The following is a 25,781-nucleotide window of genomic DNA, read 5'->3' on the forward strand; positions in this document are numbered from 1 at the left end:
GAAGTGTCTGTTCATGTCCTCTGCCCACTTTTTGATGGGGTTGTTTGTTTTTTTCTTGTAAATTTGTTTGAGTTCATTGTAGATTCTGGATATTAACCCTTTGTCAGATGAGTAGGTTGCAAAAATTTTCTCCCATTTTGTAGGTTGCCTGTTCACTCTGATGATAGTTTCTTTTGCTGTGCAGAAGCTCTTTAGTTTAATGAGATCCCATTTGTCGATTTTGGCTTTTGTTGCCATTGCTTTTGGTGTTTTAGACATGAAGTCCTTTCCCATGCCTATGTCCTGAATGGTATTGCCTAGGTTTTCTTGTAGGATTTTAATGGTTTTAGGTCTAACATATAAGTCTTTAATCCATCTTGAATTAATTTTTGTATAAGGTGTAAGGAAGGGATCCAATTTCAGCTTTCTACATATGGCTAGCCAGTTTTCCCAGCACCATTTATTAAATAGGGAATCCTTTCCCCATTTCTTGTTTTTGTCAGGTTTGTCAAAGATCAGATAGTTGTAGCTATGCGGCATCATTTCTGAGGGCTCTGTTCTGTTCCATTGATCTATGTCTCTGTTGTGGTACCAGTACCATGCTGTTTTGGTTACTGTAGCCTTGTAGTATAGTTTAAAGTCAGGTAGCGTGATGCCTCCAGCTTTGTTCTTTTGGCTTAGGATTGACTTGGCGATGCGGGCTCTTTTTTGGTTCCATATGAACTTTAGAGTAGTTTTTTCCAATTCTGTGAAGAAAGTCATTGGTAGCTTGATGGGGATGGCATTGAATCTATAAATTACCTTGGGCAGTATGGCCATTTTCACGATATTGATTCTTCCAATCCATGAGCATGGAATGTTCTTCCATTTGTTTGTATCCTCTTTTATTTCATTGAGCAGTGGTTTGTAGTTCTCCTTGAAGAGGTCCTTCACATCCCTTGTAAGTTGGATTCCTAGGTATTTTATTCTCTTTGAAGCAATTGTGAATGGGAGTTCACTCATGATTTGGCTCTCTGTTTGTCTGTGATTGGTGTACAAGAATGCTTGTGATTTTTGTACATTAATTTTGTATCCTGAGACTTCGCTGAAGTTGCTAATCAGCTTAAGGAGATTTTGGGCTGAGACAATGGGGTTTTCTAGATATACAATCATGTCATCTGCAAACAGGGACAATTTGACTTCCTCTTTTCCTAATTGAATACCCTTTATTTCCTTCTCCTGCCTCATTGCCCTGGCCAGAACTTCCAGCACTATGTTGAATAGGAGCGGTGAGAGAGGGCATCCCTGTCTTGTGCCAGTTTTCAGAGGGAATGCTTCCAGTTTTTGCCCATTCAGTATGATATTGGCTGTGGGTTTGTCATAGATAGCTCTTATTATTTTGAGATACGTCCCATCAATACCTAATTTATTGAGAGTTTTTAGCATGAAGAGTTGTTGAATTTTGTCAAAGGCCTTTTCTGCATCTATTGAGATAATCATGTGGTTTTTGTCTTTGGTTCTGTTTATATGCTGGATTACATTTATTGATTTGCGTATGTTGAACCAGCCTTGCATCCCAGGGATGAAGCCCACTTGATCATGGTGGATAAGCTTTTTGATGTGCTGCTGGATTCGGTTTGCCAGTATTTTATTGAGGATTTTTGCATCAATGTTCATCAAGGATATTGGTCTGAAATTCTCTTTTTTGGTTAAGTCTCTGCCAGGTTTTGGTATCAGGACGATGCTGGCTTCGTAAAATGTGTTAGGGAGGATTCCCTCTTTTTCTATCGATTGGAATAGTTTCAGAAGGAATGGTACCAGTTCCTCCTTGTACCTCTGGTAGAATTCAGCTGTGAATCCATCAGGTCCTGGACTCTTTTTGGTTGGTAAGCTATTGATTATTGCCACAATTTCAGAACCTGTTATTGGTCTATTCAGAGATTCAACTTCTTCCTGGTTTAGTCTTGGGAGGGTGTATTTGTCGAGGAATTTATCCATTTCTTCTAGATTTTCTAGTTTATTTGCATAGAGGTGTTTGTAGTATTCTCTGATGGTAGATTGTATTTCTGTGGGATCGGTGGTGATATCCCCTTTTTCGTTTCTTATTGCATCTATTTGATTCTTCTCTCTTTTCTTCTTTATTAGTCTTGCTAGCGGTCCATCAATTTTGTTGATCTTTTCAAAAAACCAGCTCCTGGATTCATTAATTTTTTGAAGGGTTTTTTGTGTCTCTATTTCCTTCAGTTCTGCTCTGATTTTAGTTATTTCTAGCCTTCTGCTAGCTTTTGAATGTGTTTGCTCTTGCTTTTCTAGTTCTTTTAATTGTGATGTTAGGGAGTCAATTTTGGATCTTTCCTGCTTTCTCTTGTGGGCATTTAGTGCTATAAATTTCCCTCTACACACTGCTTTGAATGTGTCCCAGAGATTCTGGTATGTTGTGTCTTTGTTCTCGTTGGTTTCAAAGAACATCTTTATTTCTGCCTTCATTTCATTATGTACCCATAGTCATTCAGGAGCAGGTTGTTCAGTTTCCATGTAGTAGAGCGGTTTTGAGTGAGTTTCTTAATCCTGAGTTCTAGTTTGATTGCACTGTGGTCTGAGAGACAGTTTGTTATAATTTCTGTTCTTTTACATTTGCTGAGGAGAGCTTTACTTCCAACTATGTGGTCAATTTTGGAATAGGTGTGGTGTGGTGCTGAAAAAAATGTATATTCTGTTGACTTGGGGTGGAGAGTTCTGTAGATGTCTATTAGGTCCACTTTATGTAGAGCTGAGTTCAATTCCTGGATATCCTTGTTAACTTTCTGTCTCGCTGATCTGTCTAATGCTGACAGTGGGGTGTTAAAATCTCCCATTATTATTGTGTGGGAGTTTAAGTCCCTTTGTAGGTCACTCAGGACTTGCTTTATGAATCTGGGTGCTCCTGTGTTGGGTGCATATATATTTAGGATAGTTAGCTCTTCTTGATGAATTGATCCCTTTACCATTATGTAATGGCCTTCTTTGTCTCTTTTGATCTTTGTTGGTTTAAAGTCTATTTTATCAGAGACCAGGATTGCAACCCCTGCCTTTTTTTGTTTTCCAGTTGCTTGATAGATCTTCCTCCATCCCTTTATTTTGAGTCTATGTGTGTCTCTGCACGTGAGATGGGTTTCCTGAATACAGCACACTGATGGGTCCTGACTCCTTATCCAGTTTGCCAGTCTGTGTCTTTTGATTGGAGCATTTAGCCCATTTACATTTAACGTTAATATTGTTATGTGTGAATCTGATCCTGTCATTATGATGTTAGTTGGTTATTTTGCTCGTTGGTTGCTATAGTTTCTTCCTAGTCTCGATGGTCTTTACAATTTGGCATGTTTTTGCAGTGGCTGGTACCGGTTGTTCCTTTCCATGTTTAGTGCTTCCTTCAGGAGCTCTTTTAGGGCAGGCCTGGTGGTGACAAAATCACTCAGCGTTTGCTTGTCTGTAAAGTGTTTTATTTCTCCTTCACTTATGAAGCTTAGTTTGGCGGGATAGGAGATTCTGGGTTGAAAATTCTTTTCTTTAAGAATGGTGAATATCGGCCCCCACTCTCTTCTGGCTTGTAGAGTTTCTGCTGAGAGATCAGCTGTTAGTCTGATGGGCTTCCCTTTGTGGGTAACCCGACCTTTCTCTCTGGCTGCCCTTAACATTTTTTCTTTCATTTCAACTTTGGTGAATCTGACAATAATGTGCCTTGGAGTTGCCCTTCTCGAGGAGTATCTTTGTGGCGTTCTCTGTATTTCCTGAATCTGAATGCTGGCCTGCCTTGCTAGATTGGGGAAGTTCTCCTGGATAATATCTTGCAGAGTGTTTTCCAACTTGGTTCCATTCTCCCCATCATTTTCAGGTACACCAATCAGACGTAGGTTTGGTCTTTTCACATAGTCCCAAATTTCTTGGAGGCTTTGTTCATTTCTTTTTATCCTTTTTTCTCTAAACTTCCCTTCTCTTTTCATTTCATTCATTTCATCTTCCATCAGCGATACCCTTTCTTCCAGTTGGTCGCATCTGCTACTGAGGCTTCTGCAATCTTCGCGTAGTTCTCGAAACTTGGCTTTCACCTCCATCGGCTCCTTGAAGCCCTTCTCTCCATTGGTTATTCTAGTTATCCATTCTTCTAATTTTTTTTTCAAAGTTTTTAACTTCTTTGCTGTTGTTTTGAATTTCCTCTCGTAGCTCAGAGTAGTTTGATCGTCTGAAGCCTTCTTCTCTCAACTCATCAAAGTCATCCTCCATCCAGCTTTGTTCCGTTGCTGGTGAGGAACTGCGTTCCTTTGGAGGAGGAGAGGTGCTCTGTTTTTTAGAGTTTCCAGTTTTTTTGGTCTGTTTTTTCCCCATCTTTGTGGTTTTATCTACTTTTTGTCTTTGATGATGGTGATGTACAGATGGGTTTTTGGTGTGGATGTCCTTTCTGTTTGTTAGTTTTCCTTCTACCAGACAGGACCCTCAGCTGCTGGTCTGTTGGAGTTTACTAGAGGTGCACTCCAGACCCTGTTTGGCTGGGTGTCAGCAGCGGTGGCTGCAGAACAGCGGATTTTCGTGAGACCACAAATTCAGCTGTCTGATAGTTCCTCTGAAAGTTTTGTCTCAGAGAAGTACCGGGTTGAATGAGGTGTCAGTCTGTCCCTACTGGGGGGTGCCTCCCAGTTAGGCTGCTCAGGGGTGAGGGACCCGCTTTAGGAGGCAGTCTGACCGTTCTCAGATCTCCAGCTGCGTGCTGGGAGAACCACTACTCTCTTCAAAGCTGTCAGTCAGACAGGGACATTTAAGTCTGTGGAAGTTCTTGCAGAGTTTTTGTTTGTCTGTGCCCTGCCCCCAGAGGTGGAGCCTACAGAGACAGGCAGGCCTGCTTGAGCTGTGGTGGGCTCCACCCAGTTCGAGCTTCCTGGCTGCTTTGTTTACCTAAGCAAGCCTGGGCAATGGCGGGCGCCCCTCCCCCAGCCTCGCTGCCGCCTGCAGCTTGATCTCAGACTGCTGTGCTAGCAATCAGCGAGACTCCGTGGGCATAGGACCCTCCGAGCCAGGTGCGGGACACAATCTCCTAGTGTGCCGTTTTCCAGGCCCGTTGGAAAAGCGCAGTTAGGGTGGGACTGACCCGATATTCCAGGTGCCGTCTGCTTCCCCTTTCTTTGACTAGGAAAGGGAACTCCCTGACCCCTTGCGCTTCCCGAGTGAGTCAATGCCTCGCCCTGCTTCGGCTCGCGCGCAGTGCGCTTCACCGACTGTCCTGCACCCACTGTTAGGCACTCCCTAGTGAGATGAAACCGGTACCTCAAGCAGAAATGCAGAAATCACCGGTCTTCTGTGTCGCTGGGGCTGGGAGCTGGAGACCGGAGCTGTTGCTATTCAGCCATCTTGGCTCAAAAAACTGCTTCCAAAGATTTTTGAAACAACCACCTTAATCAGGAATTTCTTGATACTAAAACTTTCCAAAGTCATAATCATCTTGGGAAATCTCATTTAACAGCTCCTGAAATCATATTATTTTTTGCATGTCTTTATCCCATCCATCAAGCATTTATTTTATCTGAACTAGAATGAATTGCCTGAACTATATTCAAGAGAACACTGGTTGAATTTCTTATTACTTCTTCTTGGGTGGCTTTTTGATCACAATTTCTTATAATGACTTATTAATTTGAAGGTTGCTTGGCTTTAGTTGAGGTCCTCAGTGTGTTTTTATCCAGGAAACTTAACTGCCACAATGAATTCCATAAATATTTTCAAGGAACCTAGCTACATGTCCCTAGCCTAGAAGTCTAGTTGAAGATTTAGAGTATTTGGGAATGAAGAGATTGTGAAAAATATTGCTTCATCAGCTACTTCATTTGTTAGGCTCTCAAGATGACCTGTGTTATAGTATGTGTTGTTGATAGAGTCATGATTTTGCGTGAGATAGGCTAATTCTCATTACCTTGTGCAAGAACCCATTATAAAAATCTATTCCTTTTGATTCCTTATTTCCTGCCCTATACTTGGCACCAAGGAAACAGCAGTAAATAAGACACAATCACACCTTCATGGGCCTTGCAGTGTAGGGTTGGAAAAATACATTAAACGAATACTTAATTGCAATTTTGAAATAAAGTATGGTGAAAGAATCACCAAATGATAGGGGCCAGAGATGTGTGGAGAGTGGAAGATTGATAAAAAGCAGAGTTTTCCTGAGGAAGTCACTTTTAAGCTGAGAAGTGAAGGTTTGGAGTTTCCAGGCAGGCAAGGAAGGAAAAACATTCTACAGAAGGGAACAGCAGGTGCAAAAACCTGATGGTAGAGAAGAGCTCTGGGAGAACTGGAAAAGAAAGCCAGAGTAGCTGGAGTAGATTGGGTTGGGGGTGAGTAGGTTTCATTATTCTGAACCTTACAGAAAATGTAAGGGTTGGAGCTTTGTCCTAAGAGTGCATGGAAGCTGTTAAGAACAGAGAAGTGGTGTGACTGGATTTATGTTTTTGTTTATGCAATCTTCCCTGCTCTGTGAAGAGCGGGTCAAATAAAAGTAAGAATAAATGTAGAGAGGCCCATTAAGAGGCTGTCCGAGGAGCCAAAGCAGAGATGATTGAATTAAGAGGTCTCGTTATAAATGTAACTAGAATTATGCCAGTTTGTAAGACTGTAGAGTCAGACATATCTTCTACAGGGAACATTTCAATGAATTAGAGTTTATCTTGGTGGAATTTAAGCTCTAGAAAGAGTCTTTGAGCATTAGGAAGCCCTCTTGGGTAAAGCTCTGAAATACAGTAATGCCTGGGTTGTATCTTGGGCTGTCTGCCTGGAGTCCTCTTCCACCTTCATTTCTAGTTTTCATTAAATTTTTAATAAAGCTTTCTTCCCCCCTCTCTGCTATTTTTAATGATCTTTGAGCAATAGTTTTCAGCTTTTTTTCATTACCAGTTATCTCTTTCCATTTTCACCTATAAACCTCATTTTTGAAAGATAGTGAAAGGAAAAGTTCCCATTTCCTCAAGCAATTTGATATATAGAAATATGAATCAAGACTTCCAACAACTATTAGAGGACTAATATTTCTACTCTAAGGTAGCATAATCTCAACAAATTTCAACCGTTCCACAGAAGCAGCCACTAAATACTTCCTTATACAAACAACCACATCTGTATTCCTCATAATAGGTATTCTCTCTAATAGTCTATTCTCCAGATAGTGAACTATAATAAATACTATTAATCAGTTTTCATCTACCACAGCTGGACTTTCTGAAAATTTGAACATGTATGTGGACCTTTGTGGTATCTTGGACTTTTATATTGGCAACCCCTGTTTAGAAGTTCTATAGAAACTCCTGAGTTACTGCTGGTGTTACTGAGTGAGGCAGAACCTACCACACTAAGGTCCAGACTCAGGTAACTCAGATCTTTTAATTTAGTATAATAATAAATGTGGCCAGACCCGGTGGTTCACGCTTGTAATCCCAGCACTTTGGGAGGCCGAGGCGGGTGGGTCATCTGAGGTCAGTAGTTCGAGACGAGCCTGGCCAACATGATGAAAACCTGTCTTTACTAAAAATACAAAAAATTAGCCGGGCATGGTGGTGGGTGCCTGTAATCCCAGCTACTCAGGAGGCTGAGGCAGGAGAATCGTTTGTACCTGGGAGGCGGAGGTTGCACTGAGCCAAGATTGCATTACTGCACTCCAACCTAGGCAACAAGAATGAAACTCTGTCCCAAAATAATAACAATAATAATAATAATAATAATAATAATAATAAATGCTACTGACATTTTATTCTGAAAAGTAGATTTAAAAACAGTGGTTGTCATTGGAATTGAAAAATAAAATGAATTTTATAGATGATCTAAATTTCTGTTTTTGAATCTGTTCAACAATGACCAGTTTCTAGGAGGAACTGGACATTTGTAGAATGGTCCTGGGTGATGATTTTTTAAGTTGTAGTTATAAAACAGTGGACTCAGAAGAAATATATACATTTGCATTGAAAGCTTCAAGTCCTTCAAGGCAGCATTTATTCATATGTACCATAATTGGGGTGTGTGTGTGTGTGTGTGTGTGTGTACATGCATGATTGGAAAGTGGTGATCCTGGTATTCTTTTTGGAGAACATGAAATTGTCACTTAAAACATAATACTGAATCTTACTACTTTAGATTCCAACAACTCGTAATTTTGTAGTGGTCAGTCTAAAGTTTGCCTTTATTTTGGAGGGGAGAAATAGTAAATAGTTTAAAATTTCATGTGAAATAATGTAGATATTAATATAGTTCTTAATTGGAACTCATAAACACATGTTCATTCATTGTCTGCCACCCCTTAGAATCTGATGACAGTGCACTTAAGACTTGTGAATAGCTGAGCCTGGAAAATATTCCCATTTAACAAGATTATCGTTGCTATATGATGGATTATTTTTAGAATTAACACCAATAGTATAAAAAATATTTGCTGCATTTTTTAACCACATCATTCTTGCAAATATTTGCCATTTTTTCATTCTTACATCAGATTATATCAGTTTGCAAATGAAACGTAGGTCTGACTAGATAATTCCTTTCTAGCAGAGTCCAAATTTCTGTAACTGGTTATTTTTTTCCTGCATGGAATGTTTTCGGCTTTGAAAATAGAGTGTGAATTCCTTAGATTGTTTGCCTTCTTAACCGTACAGTAATTTTATAGAATCTGTTTTGTTTCCAGTACTACAATTGGCTAGGTTCCTATTTGTTATTTTTATATTGGGTTCCAAATTTTGGTTTCTGTATCTGGCAAACTTTTAAAACTCTGATACTATTAAACTTAGTAAGATTTTATTAATGAAGTTTCAGTTTACATTCCTATCTTTAGATATGCCTTTTATTTTCACACAAATGAGTATGTATAATGTTTGTGTGTATAATATAATTAACACGCAGAAGAATATTTGTAGTTTGGTGTCAATTTGTAGAACAAAGGTGCTGACGAACAAAGTGTTACCAATTTTGCAGAGAAAGAGAATTTAAACAATCTGTTAAGATGGTGTTAACCTGAAGAGGCAGTTCACATTACAGGATAGAGTTTATTCCAAGCTGATAGATAAACCTGAAGAGCATCTTAATGATTTTAATGTTTTCTATGTGTTTAATTTTTTTTGGCATATTAGGAGTGCTGAGAAGAGACTACGTATGTGTTTGTGCTGTCCTGTGCTGTACAGTGGCTCTATCCTTCACTGTTGATAAATACTAATGTATTTATTAGCTTCCTAGATACTGTGTAGGTCACAAAATAATTATGCTATATTTTAATGTTTGTATTCATTTTTTAGTGTATGGAGATTTAGATAAGGAGTTTGATTTGATCCAGTTAACCATATGTAGCTTATAGCCTGTTTGACTACATAGTTTATTGCTTAGGCAACTGAGCTATGCTTTATATCATCCATAAGAAAGCATTAATTATTTTCATCTGAGAAAATTTTTTCCGGGCTTCTACTGTGGACCCTGCTTTCATAGATGACATTGTTATATTCCTAAGAGAAACATAAGGTTTAGTCTCCACTCTCAGTATGTAAAAGGAGAGAAGAGGTAAAATACCTAGTATAGTGTCTGGTACTTAGTAAATGTTAATTGGCTCTGAATCACTATACATTATGTTGTACTATACTATATATGTAAATTTCTCTTAACAGAATTGCAGATGCTAAAAATCAATGCCAGATTCCTATAATAGAAGCAAGGAATTAGTCTTAGGACCACACAATAATATTGTCAGGAGAATTTAGCAGAAGACCAGGCTTATCCTACATCCTTTAGCACTTGAACAGAGTAGCTGTTTATATATCTACGATGCAAGGCTGTTGACAAGATGAGAACTATGAAAGCAAGACCACATATTGTTTAAGGCTCTGGGAAATTGGTTATTTAAATAATTTTAGATCACATAAGAGAGAATAATGTATAGGTGTACATTTTCTTTTTTCTGCCTATATTTTCTTATTTCTAGTAAATAATACAGTAACTTAGGAATAGTACTTCTATGCTTTCTTTTTTGAGACAGAGTCTTGCTCTATCACCTGGGCTGGAGTACAGTGGTGCGATCTCAGCTCACTGCAACCTCTACCTCCCGGGTTCAAGCGATTCTCCTGCCTCAGCCTCCCAAGTAGCTGGGACTACAGGCACGTGCCACCATGCCTGGCTAATTTTTTGTATTTTTTTTTTTTTTTTTTTTTTGGTAGAGATGGGGTTTCACCGTGTTAGCCAGGATGGTCTCGAACTCCTGACTTCGTGATCCGCCTGCCTCGGCCTCCCAAAGTGCTGGGATTACAGGCATGAGCCACTGTGCCCGGCCACTTTCTTGAGTTAGAATAAATATAGGCACTTGAGTTCAACTGTGCAAAAATGTTTACAGCAAATATAGTCGGCTTTATACCAACTATATTGTGGTAAGTTATGGCTACTAACACTACTGAGGGTCTTTTTCCAATTCAGTCAAGAACACAAAACAGTATTAATTGAAGGAAAATCTAAATAAATATATTTTGCAACCCTGCAATCTCAGAAATAGCCAACACTGTCAATCAAAAATATTTCTATGATAGTAACCAATGTGCTGATATTTTTTGATTCATTTGTTAACATAAAATATATTTTCATGGTATTATATATGGGTCAACATAAGATTTCAAGTTTAAATATTTCGTGCAACAGTTACAAAGTTCCCTAGCCTTTGCAGTTATTATGTGTTGAAAATGTTTTTAATTGTACTTTATTTTTTTTTTAAATGTATATATCAATTATGGCAGATAATATAGCTAACTAAGTTTGCAACTGTCTTAGAAAATCTGATGTTGGTGTCTTCAGAAAACCTGAGTTTCCTCAGGCTGTTCTTGATTATTGGCTTGCCTTCACATTTGTATTCTCTCCTGCTCTTTGTCACAATCACATTATCCTGCCTTCAGAGCCCCATCTGAGATCTGCCTCCTCTGAACAGCTGTCTAGGATTAGGGAAGGCAGGTAATGGGGAAGGATAGAAACTCTTTTTATAGATACTATGGTTATACTTCCTTTGGGTTAAACTCTACTGTGAAGACTAGTGTATATTCAACACTGAAGATGCTCTTTTGGGGGCTATCCAGAAAAAGAGGGAATGCCAGTTTGCTTCAGCAGAATCCCTGAGGGCATTCTGTTTACTACTGCCATCGCTGTTATCTACAACACCCAAATGAAGTGTACCATATATGTGATACTTTGTGCAGTAATGTGTTATAGTCATTTGTATGTATTGTTTGATTAAAATCACCAGAATAAAATTCTATGCAGAGGCTGTCAGTTTAAAACGTAGCGAATACCAGGCGTGGTGGCTCACCCATGTCTTCTCAACAGTTTGGGAGGTTGAGGTGGGAGGATTGCTTGAGGCTGGGAGTTCCAGACCAGAAAGGTAGTGAGACCCCCATCTTTGCCAACAATTTAAAAAATTAGTTGGGTGTGGTGGCACACACCTATAGTTTTAGCTACTTGGGAGGCTGAGGTGGAGGATTGCTTGAGACCAGGAACTTGAGGCTGCAGTGAGCTAGGATCGTGCCACTGCACTGTAGCCTGGGCGACAGGGCAAGGAAAAAGAAATGTAAATTATATACTGCCCGGTACTTTGAACATATCACTGATTTTTCTAGTATTATAGTACACATTAAAGTGGATCCAGCAAGATAAGTGTTTTCTCAGTATTTATTATAATCTAAGCACTTCACGTGTAGTAAGTTCATCTTTTAAGTTGCTCAGTCCAGAAACTTTAGTGTATCTTTGACTCCTCTTTTTTTCTCAAGCTTCATATTCAGCTGCCAATTCTTCGAATATATATGTACATGTACCAGAATCTGACTACATCTTAACAGCTCTACTACTACCACTCTATTTCAGATTCCAACTTTTACCTCAATTACGGCAATTAATTTCTTACCTTTGTTTTTGCCATTTTCCCCTTCAATCTACTCTGAATTCAGTGGTCAGTGTGATCTTATTAAAGTGAAAGTTTCATCTCACTCTACCAACTACCCTTATCTCCAAGATGCTCTAGCATTCAGCTTCCCATTACTCATCTGACTTCATCTTTTACTTGTCTGCTGTGGCCTCAAACATGCTGAGCACATTTCCATACAGGGCCTTTGATTCCCACTACCTATTCTCAGATTCAAATACCTCACACCTCACTCCCTCACCAATTTTAGAGTTTTACTAAATGTCATCTTCACAGTGATGCCTGATCTGACCACTGTACTTAAAATTGTAACTCCCTAACTTTTTAAAACTTCCTTGTTCTCTTCATTTTTCTAAAGTACAATACACATTCTAACACAGTATTTTTTTCTTACTAATATTGTCTTTTACCTCCCCCCACCCCACCCAGAGGTATACTCCCTATACGAAGGAATTTTTATCTGGTTGTTCTTTGTTTTATCTCTGGTGCCTAGAATGACACCTGGTCGTAATACATGCTTATTAAATATATGCTGAATGAATGAATGAACAAACTGCCAGCCCTGGCTCTTTTACTAGGCTTTATTTCACCCATCAATACAGATATGCTACATATGAAAGGACATTGTTATTCTATGATAGTTTCTTTTTATTTTATAGCAGTCTTATTAAGTTATAATTCACATACCATACAATTCCCCTATTTAAAATATACAATTCAGGGGGGTTGGCCAAGGTGACCAACTAAAAACAGCTAGTGTGTGCCACCTTCATGGAAAGAAATAGAAGGGGCAAGTAAATATAGCACTTCAACTGGAACACCCAGGTACACAAACTGGGATTCATCAAGAAAACAACTCTACTCACAGAGAATGGAAAAAAGCAAAGCAGGACAACCACCCACTTAGGAACGACAGAGGGCCAGAGGAGCCTCCCCCGCCCAGGGAAGTGATGCTGGAAAATCCGAGGTGACTGGGGACCAGAGCAGGCCCCTAGTTTACTGCAGTAGTCATTGGAAAGGTGGCCAGACTGTTTCTTACGTGGGTCCCCACTCACATATCTCCTCACTGGGCAAGTCCTCCAGGCTTGGGTTTCCAGCCTCCCTTCACTGGGACTTTGGAGCCAGTAGCAGCTCTGCAGCAACCTGGGACAGAGCTCCCAGTGGGAGGGTGGTGTTTCCATCTTTCCTGCCTTGCAACCCTCACCTTTGCTGTTTCCAGGCTCTGGAGAGTCCATGGGACTGAAGGCTGGTCTGAACCCCCAGCACAGTACCCAGCTCACAGAAAAGTGGTCAGACGGTTCTCCATGTAGATCGGTCCTCATTTCTCCTCACTGGACAGGGCTGCCTGACCTGGGACTCCAGCACAACCACTGTGCCCCCACCTGACCACTTCAATTAGAGGCAGCCCAGCTGTTAAAGGAACACCTACACACTGAGATGAGAAAGAACTAACACAAGAACTTCAGCAATTCAAATGGCCAGAGTGTCTTATGTCCTCCTAACGATTGCAGTAGTTCACCAGTGAGGGTTCTTAACCAGGCTGAGTTGGCTAAAATGACAAATAAAATTCAGAATATGCACAGGAATGAAGAGCATCGAGATTCAGGAGAATGGCAAAACCCAATTCAAGGAAACTAAGAATTAACAATAAAACAATACAGGAGCTGACAGATAAAATAGCCAGTGCAAAAAATAATCTAACTGACCTGATAGAGCTGAAAAACACACTACAAGAATTTCACAACCCAATTGCAAGTATTAACAGCAGAATAGACCAAGCTGAGGAAAGAATCTTGGAACTTGAAGACTGGTTCTCTGAAATAAGAGAGTCAGACAAAAGTAAAGAAAAAAAGAATGAAAAGGAATGAATAAAACCTTTAAGAAATAAGAGATTATATAAAAAGGCCAAATCTGCAAATCATTGATATCCCTGAATTGGATGGGGAGAAAGCAAACAACTTGGAAAACATATTTCAGGATATCATCCATGAAAACTTCCCCAGCCTCGCTGGAGAGGCCAACAGTCAAATTCAGGAAATACAGAGAACACCTGCAAGATTCTACACAAGATCTCCCCAAGACACATAATCATCAGATTTTCCAATGTCAAAATAAAAGAATGTTAAAGGCAGCTAGAGAGAAAGGGTAGGTCACCAACAAAGGGAACCCCATCAGGCTAGCAACAGACCTCTTAGCTGAAACCCTGCAAAATGGAAGAGATTGGGGACCTATATTTGACATTCTTAAAGAAAAAAAATCTTCAAGAATTTCATAACCAGCCAAACTTAAGCTTCCTCAGCATAGGAGAAATAAGATTCTTTTCAGATAAGCAAATGCTAAGTGAGTTCATTACCACCAGACCCACCTTCCAAAACATCTTGAAGCTAGCACTAAATATGGAAAAGAAAAACCATTAAAACACCACTAGGAAAATACACTCAAATACACACACCAGTGACAGTATAAAGGAACCACACAAACAAGCCAGCATAATAATCAGCTAACAACACAATGACGGGATCATATGCACACATATCAATACTAACCTTGAATGTAAATGGCCTAAATGCCCTATTTAAAAAGGCATAGAGTGGCATGCTGAATAAAAAAGCAAGACCCAATGATATGCCATCTTCAGGAGACCCATCTCACATGCAATGACATCCATAGGCTCAAAATAAAGGGATGGAGGAAAATCTAACAAGCAAATGGAAATCAGAAAAATACAGGCATTGCAACCCTAATTTCAGACAAAACAGACTTTAAACCAACACAGCTCAAAAAAGACAAGGGCATTACGTAATGTAAAGCATTCAATTCAACAGAAAGATCTAACTATTCTAAATATATATGCACTCAACACAGGAGCACCCAGATTCATAAAGCAAGTTCTTAGAAACCTAAAAAGAGACTTAGGCTCCCACACAATAATAGTGGGAGACTTTAACACTCCACTGACAGTATTAGACAGATCATCTAAGCAGAAAATTAACAAAGATATTCAGGACTTAAACTCCAACACTGGACCAAATGTATCTGATAGACCTCTACAGAACTCTCCACCCAAAGACAATAGAAAATACATTCTTCTGATCGCCACATGACACATACTCTAAAAATGACCACATAATCGGACACAAAACAATCAGCAGATGCAAAAGAACCAAAACCATACCAGACACACTCTCAGACCACAGTGCAATAAAAATAGAAATCAAAACTGAAAAAAATGGCTCAAAACCATGCAATTACATGGAGATGCTCCAGAATAACTTTGGAGTAAATAATGAAATTAAGGCAAAAATCAAGAAGTTCTTTGAAACTACTGAGAACAAAGATACAAAATTCCAGAATCTCTGGGACACAGCTAAGGCATTGTTACAAGAGAAATTTATAGCACTAAATGCCCACATCAAAAAGTTAGATCTCAAATTAACCTAACATCACAACTAAAAGAACTAGAAAAGTAAGAGCAAACCAACCTTAAAGCTAGCAGAATACTTATAACCAAAATCAGAGCTCAACCTGAAGGAGAGTGAGATGCAGAAAAACATTCAAAAGATCAACAAATCAGAGAATTGGTTTTTTGAAAAAAAATTAATGATAGGCCACCAGCTAGATTAGTAAAGAAGAGAGAAAAGCCAAGAGTGGTGGCTCATGCCTATAATCCCGGCACTTTGGAGGCCAAGGTGGGTGGATCACTTGAGGTCAGGAGTTCATGATGAGCCTGGCCGACATGATGAAACCCCATCTCTACTAAAAATACCAAAAAAAAAAAAAAAAAAAAAAATTAGCTCGGCATGGTGGCGTGTGCCTGTAATCCCAGCTACCTGGGAGGCGGAGGTTGCAGTGAGCCAAGATCATGCCACTGCACTGAACTCCAGCCTGGGCAACTGAGCAAGACTCCATCTCAAAAAAAAAAAAAGTTACTAGCATTTCTATACACCAAAAACAGTCAAGCCAAGAGCCAAATCAAGAACACAATCCCATTCACAATTGCCACAAAAAGAATAAAATACCTAGGAATGCAGCTAACCAGGGAGGTGAATGATCTCTACAACAGGAGTTACAAAACACTGCTCGAAGAAATCAGAGATGACACAAACAAATGGAAAAACATGCCATGCTTATGAATTGGAGGAATCATTATCATAAAAATGGCCATTCTGCCCAAGGCGATTTACAGATTCAATGAAATTATCAAACTTCCAATGATGTTCTTCACAGAACTAGAAAAAAACTACTTTAGAATTCATATGGAAACAAAAAGGAGCCCAAATAGCCAAGGCAATCTTAAACAAAAAGAAAAAGGCTGGAGGAATCATATTACCTGACTTCAAACTGTACTGCAGGGCTACAGTAACCAAAACAGTATGATACTGGTACAAAAATAGGTGCATAGACCAATAGAACAGAATAGAGAGCACAGAAACAAGGCCACATATCTGCAACCACCTGATCATTGACAAAGCTAACAAACAATGTAGAGACTGCCTATTTAATAAATGGTGCTGGGATAACTGGCTAGCCATATGCAGAAGATTAAAGCTGGACCCCTTCCTTATACCATATACAAAAATCAACTCAAGATAGATTAAACACTTAAATGTAAATCTCAAAACTATAAAAACCCTGGAAGACAATCTAGGCAATAGCATTCTGGTCATAGGAACTGGCAAAGATTTCATGATAAAGACACCAAAAGCAATCACAGCAAAAGCAAAAATTGACAAATAGGATCTAATTAAAATTAAGAGCTTCTGTACAGCAAAAGAAACTATCAGGCCAGGCGCAGTGGCTCAAGCCTGTAATCCCAGCACTTTGGGAGGCTGAGTCGGGCGGATCATGAGGTCAGGAGATTGCGACCTTCCTGACTAACACAGTGAAACCCCGTCTCTACTAAAATACAAAAAATTAGCCAGGCATGGTGGCGGGCGCCTGTAGTCCCAGCTACTCAGGAGGCTGAGGCAGGAGAATGGCGTGAACCCCGGAGGCAGAGCTTGCAGTGAGCCGAGATCGCGCCACTGCACTGCAGCCTGGGCAACAGAGCGAGACTCTGTCTCGAAAAAACAAAAACTATCAACAGAGTAACCAGACAACCTACAGAATCGGGAGAAAATATTTGCAAAGTGTGGATCTGGCAAAGGTCTGATACCCAACATCGATAAGGAACTTAAACAAGTTTACAAGAGAAAAGAAACGTTAAAAGCAGGTAAAGAACATGAGCAGACACTTTTCCAAAGAAGACACACATGCAGCCAATAAGCATAAGAAAAAAAGCTCAATATCATTGATCATTAGAGAAATACAAATCAAAACCACAATGAGATACCATCTCATACCAGTCAGAATGGCTATTATTAAAAAGAAAAAGAAAATGCTAATGAGGTTGTGGAGAAAAGGGAACACTTACACGCTGTTGGTGGGAGTGTAAATTCAACCATTGTGGAAACCAGTAGTGATTGCTCAGGCAGGGCCACCATTTGACCTAGTAATCCCATACAATTCATTAATTTTTCAGTGTATTCAGAGTTGTACAGTCATCACCATAGTCAATTTTAGAACATATTTATCACCCCAAAGGAAATTCCTTAGTTAGTAGCGGTTATTCCCCATTTCTCTCTTAACCCCCGACAGTCCTAGGAAACCACAAATGTACTTTTTATTGCTATAGATTTGCCTATTCGAGACATTTCATATAAATGTATCATATAGTATGTGGTCTTTTGTGACTAGCTTCTTTCACTTAGCATATTTTCAAAGTTTATCCATGTTGTAGCATGAATCAGTACTTCATTTCTTTTTATGGACAACTAATATTCCATTGTATGTATATACACCCATTTTGTTTATCCATCCGTTCATCAGTTGATGAACTTTTGTGTACAAATATTGGGGGGGACATAGGTTTTTAATTCTCTTGGGCATATACCTAGTAGTGGGATTTCTGGGTCATATGCTAACTGTTTAATATTTTAAGGAACTGCCAAACCATTTTCCAAAACAGCTGCGCCATTTTAATTTTACTAGTACTGCATAAAGACTCCAGTTTCTCCACATTTTTGCCAGTGCTTGTTATGTCTTTTTTATTTTCGCCATCCTAGTGGGTGTTTGGTGGTGTCTCACTGTGATTTTTATTTGCATTTCCCTGATGGCTAATGATGTTGAGCATCTTTTTATGTGCCTATTGGCCATTTGTGTATCTTCTTTGGAGAAATGTCTGTTCGTATCCATTGTCTGTTTTTAAATTGGTTCCTTTGTCTTTTTAATGCCACATAATAATATTCTTTATGTATTCTGGATATTAGATACATCTATTTTCATTGATATATCATTTGTAAATGTTTTCTCCCATTCTGTGTGCTATCTTCTCTTTCTTAATGATGTCCTGTGAAGTACAGAAGTTTTTTAATCTTGATGAACTTCAATTTATTTTTATTTGTTTTCTTGTGCTTTTGGTGTTTTATCTAAGAAATCACTGCTTAATCCAGAGTTGTGATATTCTCATATATTTTTTTCTAAAAGTTTTACAGTTTCAGCTCTTGAGTTTAGATCCACTTTATTTTGTATGTGGTGTGAGGTATGGGTCCAATTCATTTGTTTGTTTGGTGGATATCCAGTTGTCTCAGCATCATTTGTCTAAAAGATAATTCTTCCCCCCTTTGAATTGTCTTGGCACACTTGTTGAAACTCAGTTGACTATAAATTTGAGGGTTTATTTCTAGACTTTCAATTCTTTTCCTTTGATTATGATGACTTATACATTGCTATCAGAAATCTCTGGGGCAGATGGATTTTTTTGGAGCTAGGCTGTGTTCTTATTAGCTGGGAGCATTGTAGTAATGACAATTTTCTGGAAGGCTGTTCCTTGGGAAAAGCTTTTAAGAAAGACATTTTAAAGCTTCCTAATTGCCTGCTTTATTTGATGTTGTTTTCTTTGCCTTTGTAGAGTTGTAAAGGTCAAAGTGTGTACTTAAGGCTTTCTTTATCTTCAGTCTTCTTGGCTCTTCTTGTAGCTGTCCATTTTGAATTCTTATTTTTCTCCTTGAGAGCTTTTTTGAACTTCCATGGAATTTGAGAACAAGTTTAGTGAGTTGCACATTTGCATGGCATAGTTTTGGAGTCTCAGCACTGCCTGCACTTAACAACCAAAGCCCTGTTCTGATCAAATAATCCATAGTTGACCAGATTTCTGGCATGTGGCTGGAAGATAATGGGGCCAGCTGGCAGTCTTCTTGTGGTTTAAGTGCCATATTGGACCACACAGTACCTTTCATCCCAGCCTATTAATCTTAGAAATTCAACTTCTAATCTTAGAAGTCGGAAATTTTTTTGGTGGAGCAGAAAGTGGAAAATTGATTCTTGTTGATGCTGGGCAAAGATTGATAGGAATAACTAGAGTACTGGTAATTCAATTTGCCTGCTCTTCTGGTTGGTCAACTGGGTGGTAGTGAACCCCTATTTAGGCATCTATCCTATTAAATTCCTAAAGCACAGATTTAGCTTAACTGTCATTCAAATGCCTGTGGTTTATAAATATTAATTTATACAGTTGCCCTGAAAATACCCTTTTCCTACTGGTACAACACAGTTAGTAAGCTCTAGTTCAAGACACATTTTAGTTGAATAGTAAAAACAAAATTTCTTCAGAATTATAGAATAAAATGATGGATTATCATCATGTGCTTGCTGTGGTAACCATTAATTTAACAAATATTTACATACTGTTCAGTGTGCTAGGAGCTATCTCCATCAGTATATTGGCTACCCTTGACACAGTTCTTTAATCAAGCGTTTATATGTAAAATCACTTACTTTTGTGATTGCCTTGGGGTCTTCTTCCAGGTTTTCTTCCCTGCAGGTTAGTAAATAACTGGACTTAGCCAAACATGCTAATGATCAGAAACTTTTATTCATCCATTGATTCAATAAATAAGTCTTCTGTATACCATATGCTGTTATTGCTACTGGAAATACAAAGGTGAGGACAAACAGCCTCGGGCTCTGTCCGGGGACTAGGTTTTATAGAGTGATTTTGCTTATAACTCTAATTACATCAACAAGTCAGGCTTACATATTAACATAACACATTACCTTTGACAACACAGAATAGTCATCGTTTATTAAAACAAAACTTAAGTGCCTACTGTGTGCTAAAGGAATTTGACTTGTGAAGCTGAGGGACAGCTTCTGTGAGGAAGTGGCAGTGAAGCTGAGCTCTTAGAGAGGAATCAGCTGGACTAAGGAGTAGTGGGAAAGCCTTCCAAGTCAAGAGAGCAGCTTGTGCCAGGGGACCAAAACAAAGCTGGAGCGGTGAGAAGCCAAGGCAGGTACACACAAGACTGCAGAATAAGACAAGGCCAGCACTTTAAGACTCTGTAGTCTGTGTTGAAGGCTTTGCTGTCTATCCTAAGAGGAGAAGGAAGCCATTGAAATGGTGGTTTTTGTTTTGTTTTGTTTTTTGTTTTTTTTTTTAACCAAAGCCACTTTTTACATAGCCTATGAACTTGGTCTTAATTAGAGGCAGATTAGCTCTTGCTCAGATGTATTGGTTTCTAGGGCAGAAAATGTTAAATTTTAGAAGTTTTGTTTCTTTAGAGCAATGCTACTCCAACTTCCGTGTGCTTAAGAAATTACCAAGAGGACTTGTTCAAACAGATTTTTGGGCACCACCTCCAGAGTTTCTGTAAGTCTGGATGGAGTTCAAGAATTTGAATTTCTACTAAATTTCCAAAAGATGCTGATGCACCAGTCCTGTCTCTGGACCAGATTTTAATTAGCAGTTATTAATAGTTAGAGCCATAAAATTAACTCACTTTCTTTGTCATTGTTTTCCTTATGTGCAAACAGCAAAGGATCATTTTTAGTTATATAATAACCAAGAATATTTGTGTGTGTGGGTAGCTGTATTTTACAGAAACCACTTTAAAGCTATAAATTTTACTTATCTATGCATGTTCTAAATATCTATCTATCTATCTATCTATCTATATATATATATATAAATACACATATACATATACCTGTGTATATGGTATGTGACTTCCTGAGGTGATGTAGTAAACAGTATTGAGGAGATATTGCTCCAAAAATCAAGAAACTTAATGTCAGAAAGAAATTGTGATTAACAAAAGTTGGTAAAGTTTTTAGTACCACCTTGACAGTGCCATTGGGATTTTTGAAAATTAGAGTAGTACAGTTTGGGATTCTGAGACACTTGGAGTTTCAGCAAGGTTATCCTGTATATTAATGGAATCAGTTTTTTATTTTTGTTTTTCTAGATCTAATTACTTGTTTGGACACTGCATCCAATTTTTTGGAACCTGAGTTCAGGTATGATTATATTTGTGACTTTTTTTTTTTTTGCTTAAATGTTACTCTTCATTCACTTCTTCATTTTCATTCTGTATACTCTTAGGGTTAATGTATATTGTGTGATACATGTCATTGTTCCGAGACTTCAATAAATCAGAGCTTACTTAAAGCATAAAGCCATTTAGTTGCATGTTTACATTTTGCTTTTATTGTAGCATTTAGATCTGCAAAATGAAAGTATCATTTTAATATTCTTTGAAAGTAGAACTAGTTGCTTTTCAAAATCTAGCAAAACTGCTAATAAAAGTTGAAAAGGTATTTATCTTTTTTCAAAAAATTGAAAGAGCATGGTTTTGGCTGTTATGGAATTCTGCAGTGTTGTTACTCAAGTACCATTTCCACTATTTCTCTTCTTTATGCCTTTGTCTCTTGCCTAGACAACTTCTAATCGAGTTCCTATTTCTGCTTGCTCGCTGCCATTCACACTGCTGCCAGTTGTTTTCAAAATACATATCTGATCATTTCCCTGCTTAAAAATCTTGAGAAACTACTTATTACGATAAAAAAACAGTTGTCCAGATTTCCTTAACCTGGTCTTCTGGTTCTTTCACAAGCAGTCCTCAGGCCATTTTTCCAGTCTCATCTTATGTTCTCCATATTGAAATGACTCTGAGTTATTTACACTGCTCTGAGCTCACAGAGCTTATACCAAGAACCACTTGCCTCCTCTCTGCTTGGCAGATCATTCTCATCTTTCAAGAGCCATCTTACTAACTTTTCCGAACTTACTACCACTTCCCCCCAAGAACCTTAATTTTGTCTTTAAGATTGGTTCTGTGTGGGAAGGGTGCCCTCTTCAGCATTTGAGGGGGACCCTGGTTAGCTGGGGTAACCCTAGCATCAGTGTATGGTAGACAGCCCTGGCAGAGGGTCAGCTGCGCTCACGCCACTCTCCAGCTCCATGATCTGCCACAACAAATCCAAGCTCCCATTATCCCTGTCCGGGGCTGCTGTACTATCGCCTAATGGCGTCCCAGCCTCCATTCATGATTCCTTGCTATCTCTTTTCTTCCTAGGAGCCAGAATAATCTTTTAAAAATACTAATCAGATTATGTATGTAAGCTGCCAAAATCCTTTACTGGCTTCCTATTTTTACTTAGAAATATATGCCATACTCCTCACCATAGCCCACAAGGCTCCTGCATTACCTGCCCATCTGTCCAGTCTTCTCTCTAACTAACCTTAGTTTTGCTCTCTGGCACGTACTTGCACTGCCATCATCACTTCCAAACACGCACCAGGCCATCCTGCCTCATGCTGTGCTCATCCCTCTGACTAGTGTGCATTTCCCACCACTTGTTCTAGTGACACCCCTTAGCTCACTGCTGAGGCTTCACTTCTAAGAGCCCCATCCTGCCACCCCCATTCTCTGACTGGGGGCGGTACAGAGTACTGCGTAAGAGCATGGACTCCAGAGTCCATTTGCTACCTGATAGCTGTGTGAATGGGCATACAGTTCCTTAATTTCCCTGTTTCCTAAGATGAGGACAACACTAGCATCTCCTCCATAGGGTTTTATATGGATTACCTAAAGCACTTTGGGTGCTACCTGGCAATTCATTAAGTTTACTGAATTATTGTGTTACTTGTATTAAGTTAGATTTCTTCCGGTTATTTCAGCGTGACTTTTCTTCATAGCAGAATCAAAATCAATTCTTTGTGTAAGTATTGGTTTAACGTCTTCTACCACTGGAATATAAACTCAGTGAGGACAGGGGCAATATTTGTCTGTTTGACTTTTGTAAACCCAGTACCTAGTACCGCCCTACACTCAACAGACAGCATAATAGACATTCAAATAAATGTGTTGGGTGGATGGGTAGCAGCGTGAATGAATGCACCTCTTTTAATACAGCTTAAATTGGATCAATAGAGGGTTGGTAAAATGTATTATGGCATATCCACAGAATAGAATATCATATAGCTCTTAAATTTGATGAGTAGGTTTTATAGTAGAAACATGTCTACCATTCATTATGAAATAAAATAATCAAGGCAGTATGTAATAAGAAAAAAAAGTGTTGCAAATGTGTGAGTAAAGACATATTATATATATATGGATGGAAGAAAGTCTGAAAGGGCTTTTTAGAACTGGTGGTCCTGGCCGGGCACAGTCATTCACTCCTGAAATCCCAGCACTTTGGGAGGCCGAGGTGGGTGGATCACCTGAGGTCAGGAGTTTGAGACCAGCCTGGCCAGCATGGTGAAACCCCATCTCTACTAAAAATACAAAAATTAGCCAGGTGTGGTGGTATGCACCTGTAATCCCAGCTACTCGGGAGGCTGAGGCAGGAAAATCTCTTGAGACCCGGAGGCAGAGGTTGCAGTGAGCCAAGAAGGTGCCATTGCACTCCAGCCTGGGCGACAAGAGTGAAACTCTGTGTCAAAAAAAAAGAAACTGGTGGGTCTTTGAGGGTAGTGAGATTATGGTATTCACCTTGAACTGAAAAATGTGTCTGTGATATTTTGGGGGGGTTGCTTTTTTTCCCCTGTAAAATACAGCATTATGTAACCTTTTGCTTGTTTTCATTTCTCAGTAAGTACTGCCCAGCTGGTTGTCTGCTTCCTTTTGCTGAGATATCTGGAACAATTCCTCATGGATATAGAGATGTAAGCCGGTTATAAACTTATTTGAAAATTGTGATATAACTTTATTTTTTTAGAACTCCAGAGTAGTTAGAGGTGTGTTAATCATATATCCTTACCTTTTACCTTTTTAAGACATTTTTTTAGTAATATGTGTTTTATTCTTTTTCTTCTGCTAAAACTGTTGTGTTAAAGTACCAATAATCTATTTTTGTTTATGAAGTTTATGAAGAAACTGCCTAGATTAACTGATTTCTCAAGGAAGTAGAGTGTCTTGTTTATGAATTATTAAGAGAAAATTAAAAATGAATCTTTTCTTTTTCCCTTCCTTAAGTCCTCGCCATTGTGCACGGCTGGTGTGCATGCAGGAGTAGTGTCAAACACGTTGGGTGGCCAAATCAGTGTTGTAATTAGTAAAGGTATCCCATATTATGAAAGTTCTTTGGCTAACAACGTCACATCTGTGGTGTAAGTATATATACAATTTAAAAATATATGCTATATATAATTAGCATTCTGGGTAGCATTGGGCTAAGAACTAGCTAGAGCTCAGCAGTATCACTGTTAATGGTGTTCATGAAAGAACATTTAGGCAGTAAGCACTCACATTAGTGTGCTCAGTGCCTGTTTGTTTTGTTTTGTTTTGTTTTGTTTGAGACAGAGTTTCGCTCTCATTGCCCAGGCTGGAGTGCAGTGGTGATCTCGGCTCACTGCAACCTCTGCCTTCTGGTTTCAAGCGATTCTCCGGTCTCAGCCTCCCAAGTAGCTGGGATTACAGATGTGTGGCACCACGCCTGGCTAACTTTTGTATTTTTAGTAGAGACAGGGTTTCACCATGTTGGCCAGGCTGGTCTCGAACTCCTGACCTTGTGATCCACCCGCCTCGGCCACCGAAAGTGCTGGGATTACAGGCGTGACCCACCATGCCCAGCCAGTGTCTGCATATTTTGAAGAGTACAGGCGGTGTCGTACTACTTTAGCTTATTGTTCTTCAAAAATGTAGTCATTTGGAAGAGTAATGTGTTTCTTCTGTCTTTTCTAAGTGTTAGAAAAAAAAGTCTACATAAGAGTCTAGAAGTTTGTTGCCAAATCCTTATTTATTTTACAGATTGAAAGGCTTAACTACTGTGTTCCTTATAGCACATGGGGATTCAAGATAATTGAAATACTTTAAATATAAATTTAAATTTGACATAAAGTGTGACATCATAAGCATTATTGTGAATCTTCCTTTCATTCTAAGAGAATATTTTAAGGATGTATTTTCATGGTATCTGTAGTGTTCTACTGTTTTATAAAACGTAGGGTAGGCATCAAAAGCAGGAGAAGTTGGAACATTAAATAGAAATGCAGTGTTAGCAATCTGTTTTTATAAATCTTGTCTCTTAGATATGCTTAGTCTTTCAGACAACACTAAGCCTAATTGAAACCAGCTTTTCTTCAGAGGTCCTAGGCCAATTTTCATTCAGAAGACACAAGCATCATCCATATCCAGATTGGTATACAACAGGATTCAGCAGACTTGTTCCGTAAAGATCCAGCTAATAAATATTTTAGGCTTTACAGGCCACATGTCTCTGCAGCTTATTCTTTTTTTGTTTTATTTACAGCTCTTTATTCTTAACTCACTGCCCATACAAAACAGGCCATGCATGGGCTGTCATTTGCCCATCCCTGGTATAGATTCAACTACCTTCCCTTCTTTTTTTTTTTTTTTTCTAGATTATTTTATGCAGACCCTTTCATTCCTTTACCATGTTATACCTTTAGAAAGATTCAGTGTGTGTGAATTCTGTCTTTCATACTTTAAAAAACAAAGCAGGGATAAATTGCATCCTCTTGTAATGGTTTGTATGTTGGACTAAAGGCAGGAGTGTACACTGAAACTTCTTCCATGAGATGTTGATTTCTTCTAAAAAA

General features: G+C 38.9%; 1 protein-coding gene across 1 annotated transcript in view; it reads left to right on the forward strand.

Moving 5' to 3' along the window:
* Window positions 1–25,781, forward strand: part of DCBLD2 (discoidin, CUB and LCCL domain containing 2) — a 103,713-nt gene that overhangs the window by 52,292 nt on the left and 25,640 nt on the right. Inside the window, exons 4-6 of the mRNA XM_003261722.4 lie at window positions 21,181–21,232; window positions 23,813–23,885; window positions 24,196–24,329. Coding sequence (XP_003261770.2) covers window positions 21,181–21,232; window positions 23,813–23,885; window positions 24,196–24,329 — 259 coding nt within the window. The remainder of the gene's footprint in view (window positions 1–21,180; window positions 21,233–23,812; window positions 23,886–24,195; window positions 24,330–25,781) is intronic.

Source organism: Nomascus leucogenys, chromosome 21, assembly GCF_006542625.1.
Source record: "Nomascus leucogenys isolate Asia chromosome 21, Asia_NLE_v1, whole genome shotgun sequence".
Classification (NCBI taxonomy): Eukaryota; Metazoa; Chordata; class Mammalia; order Primates; family Hylobatidae; genus Nomascus; species Nomascus leucogenys.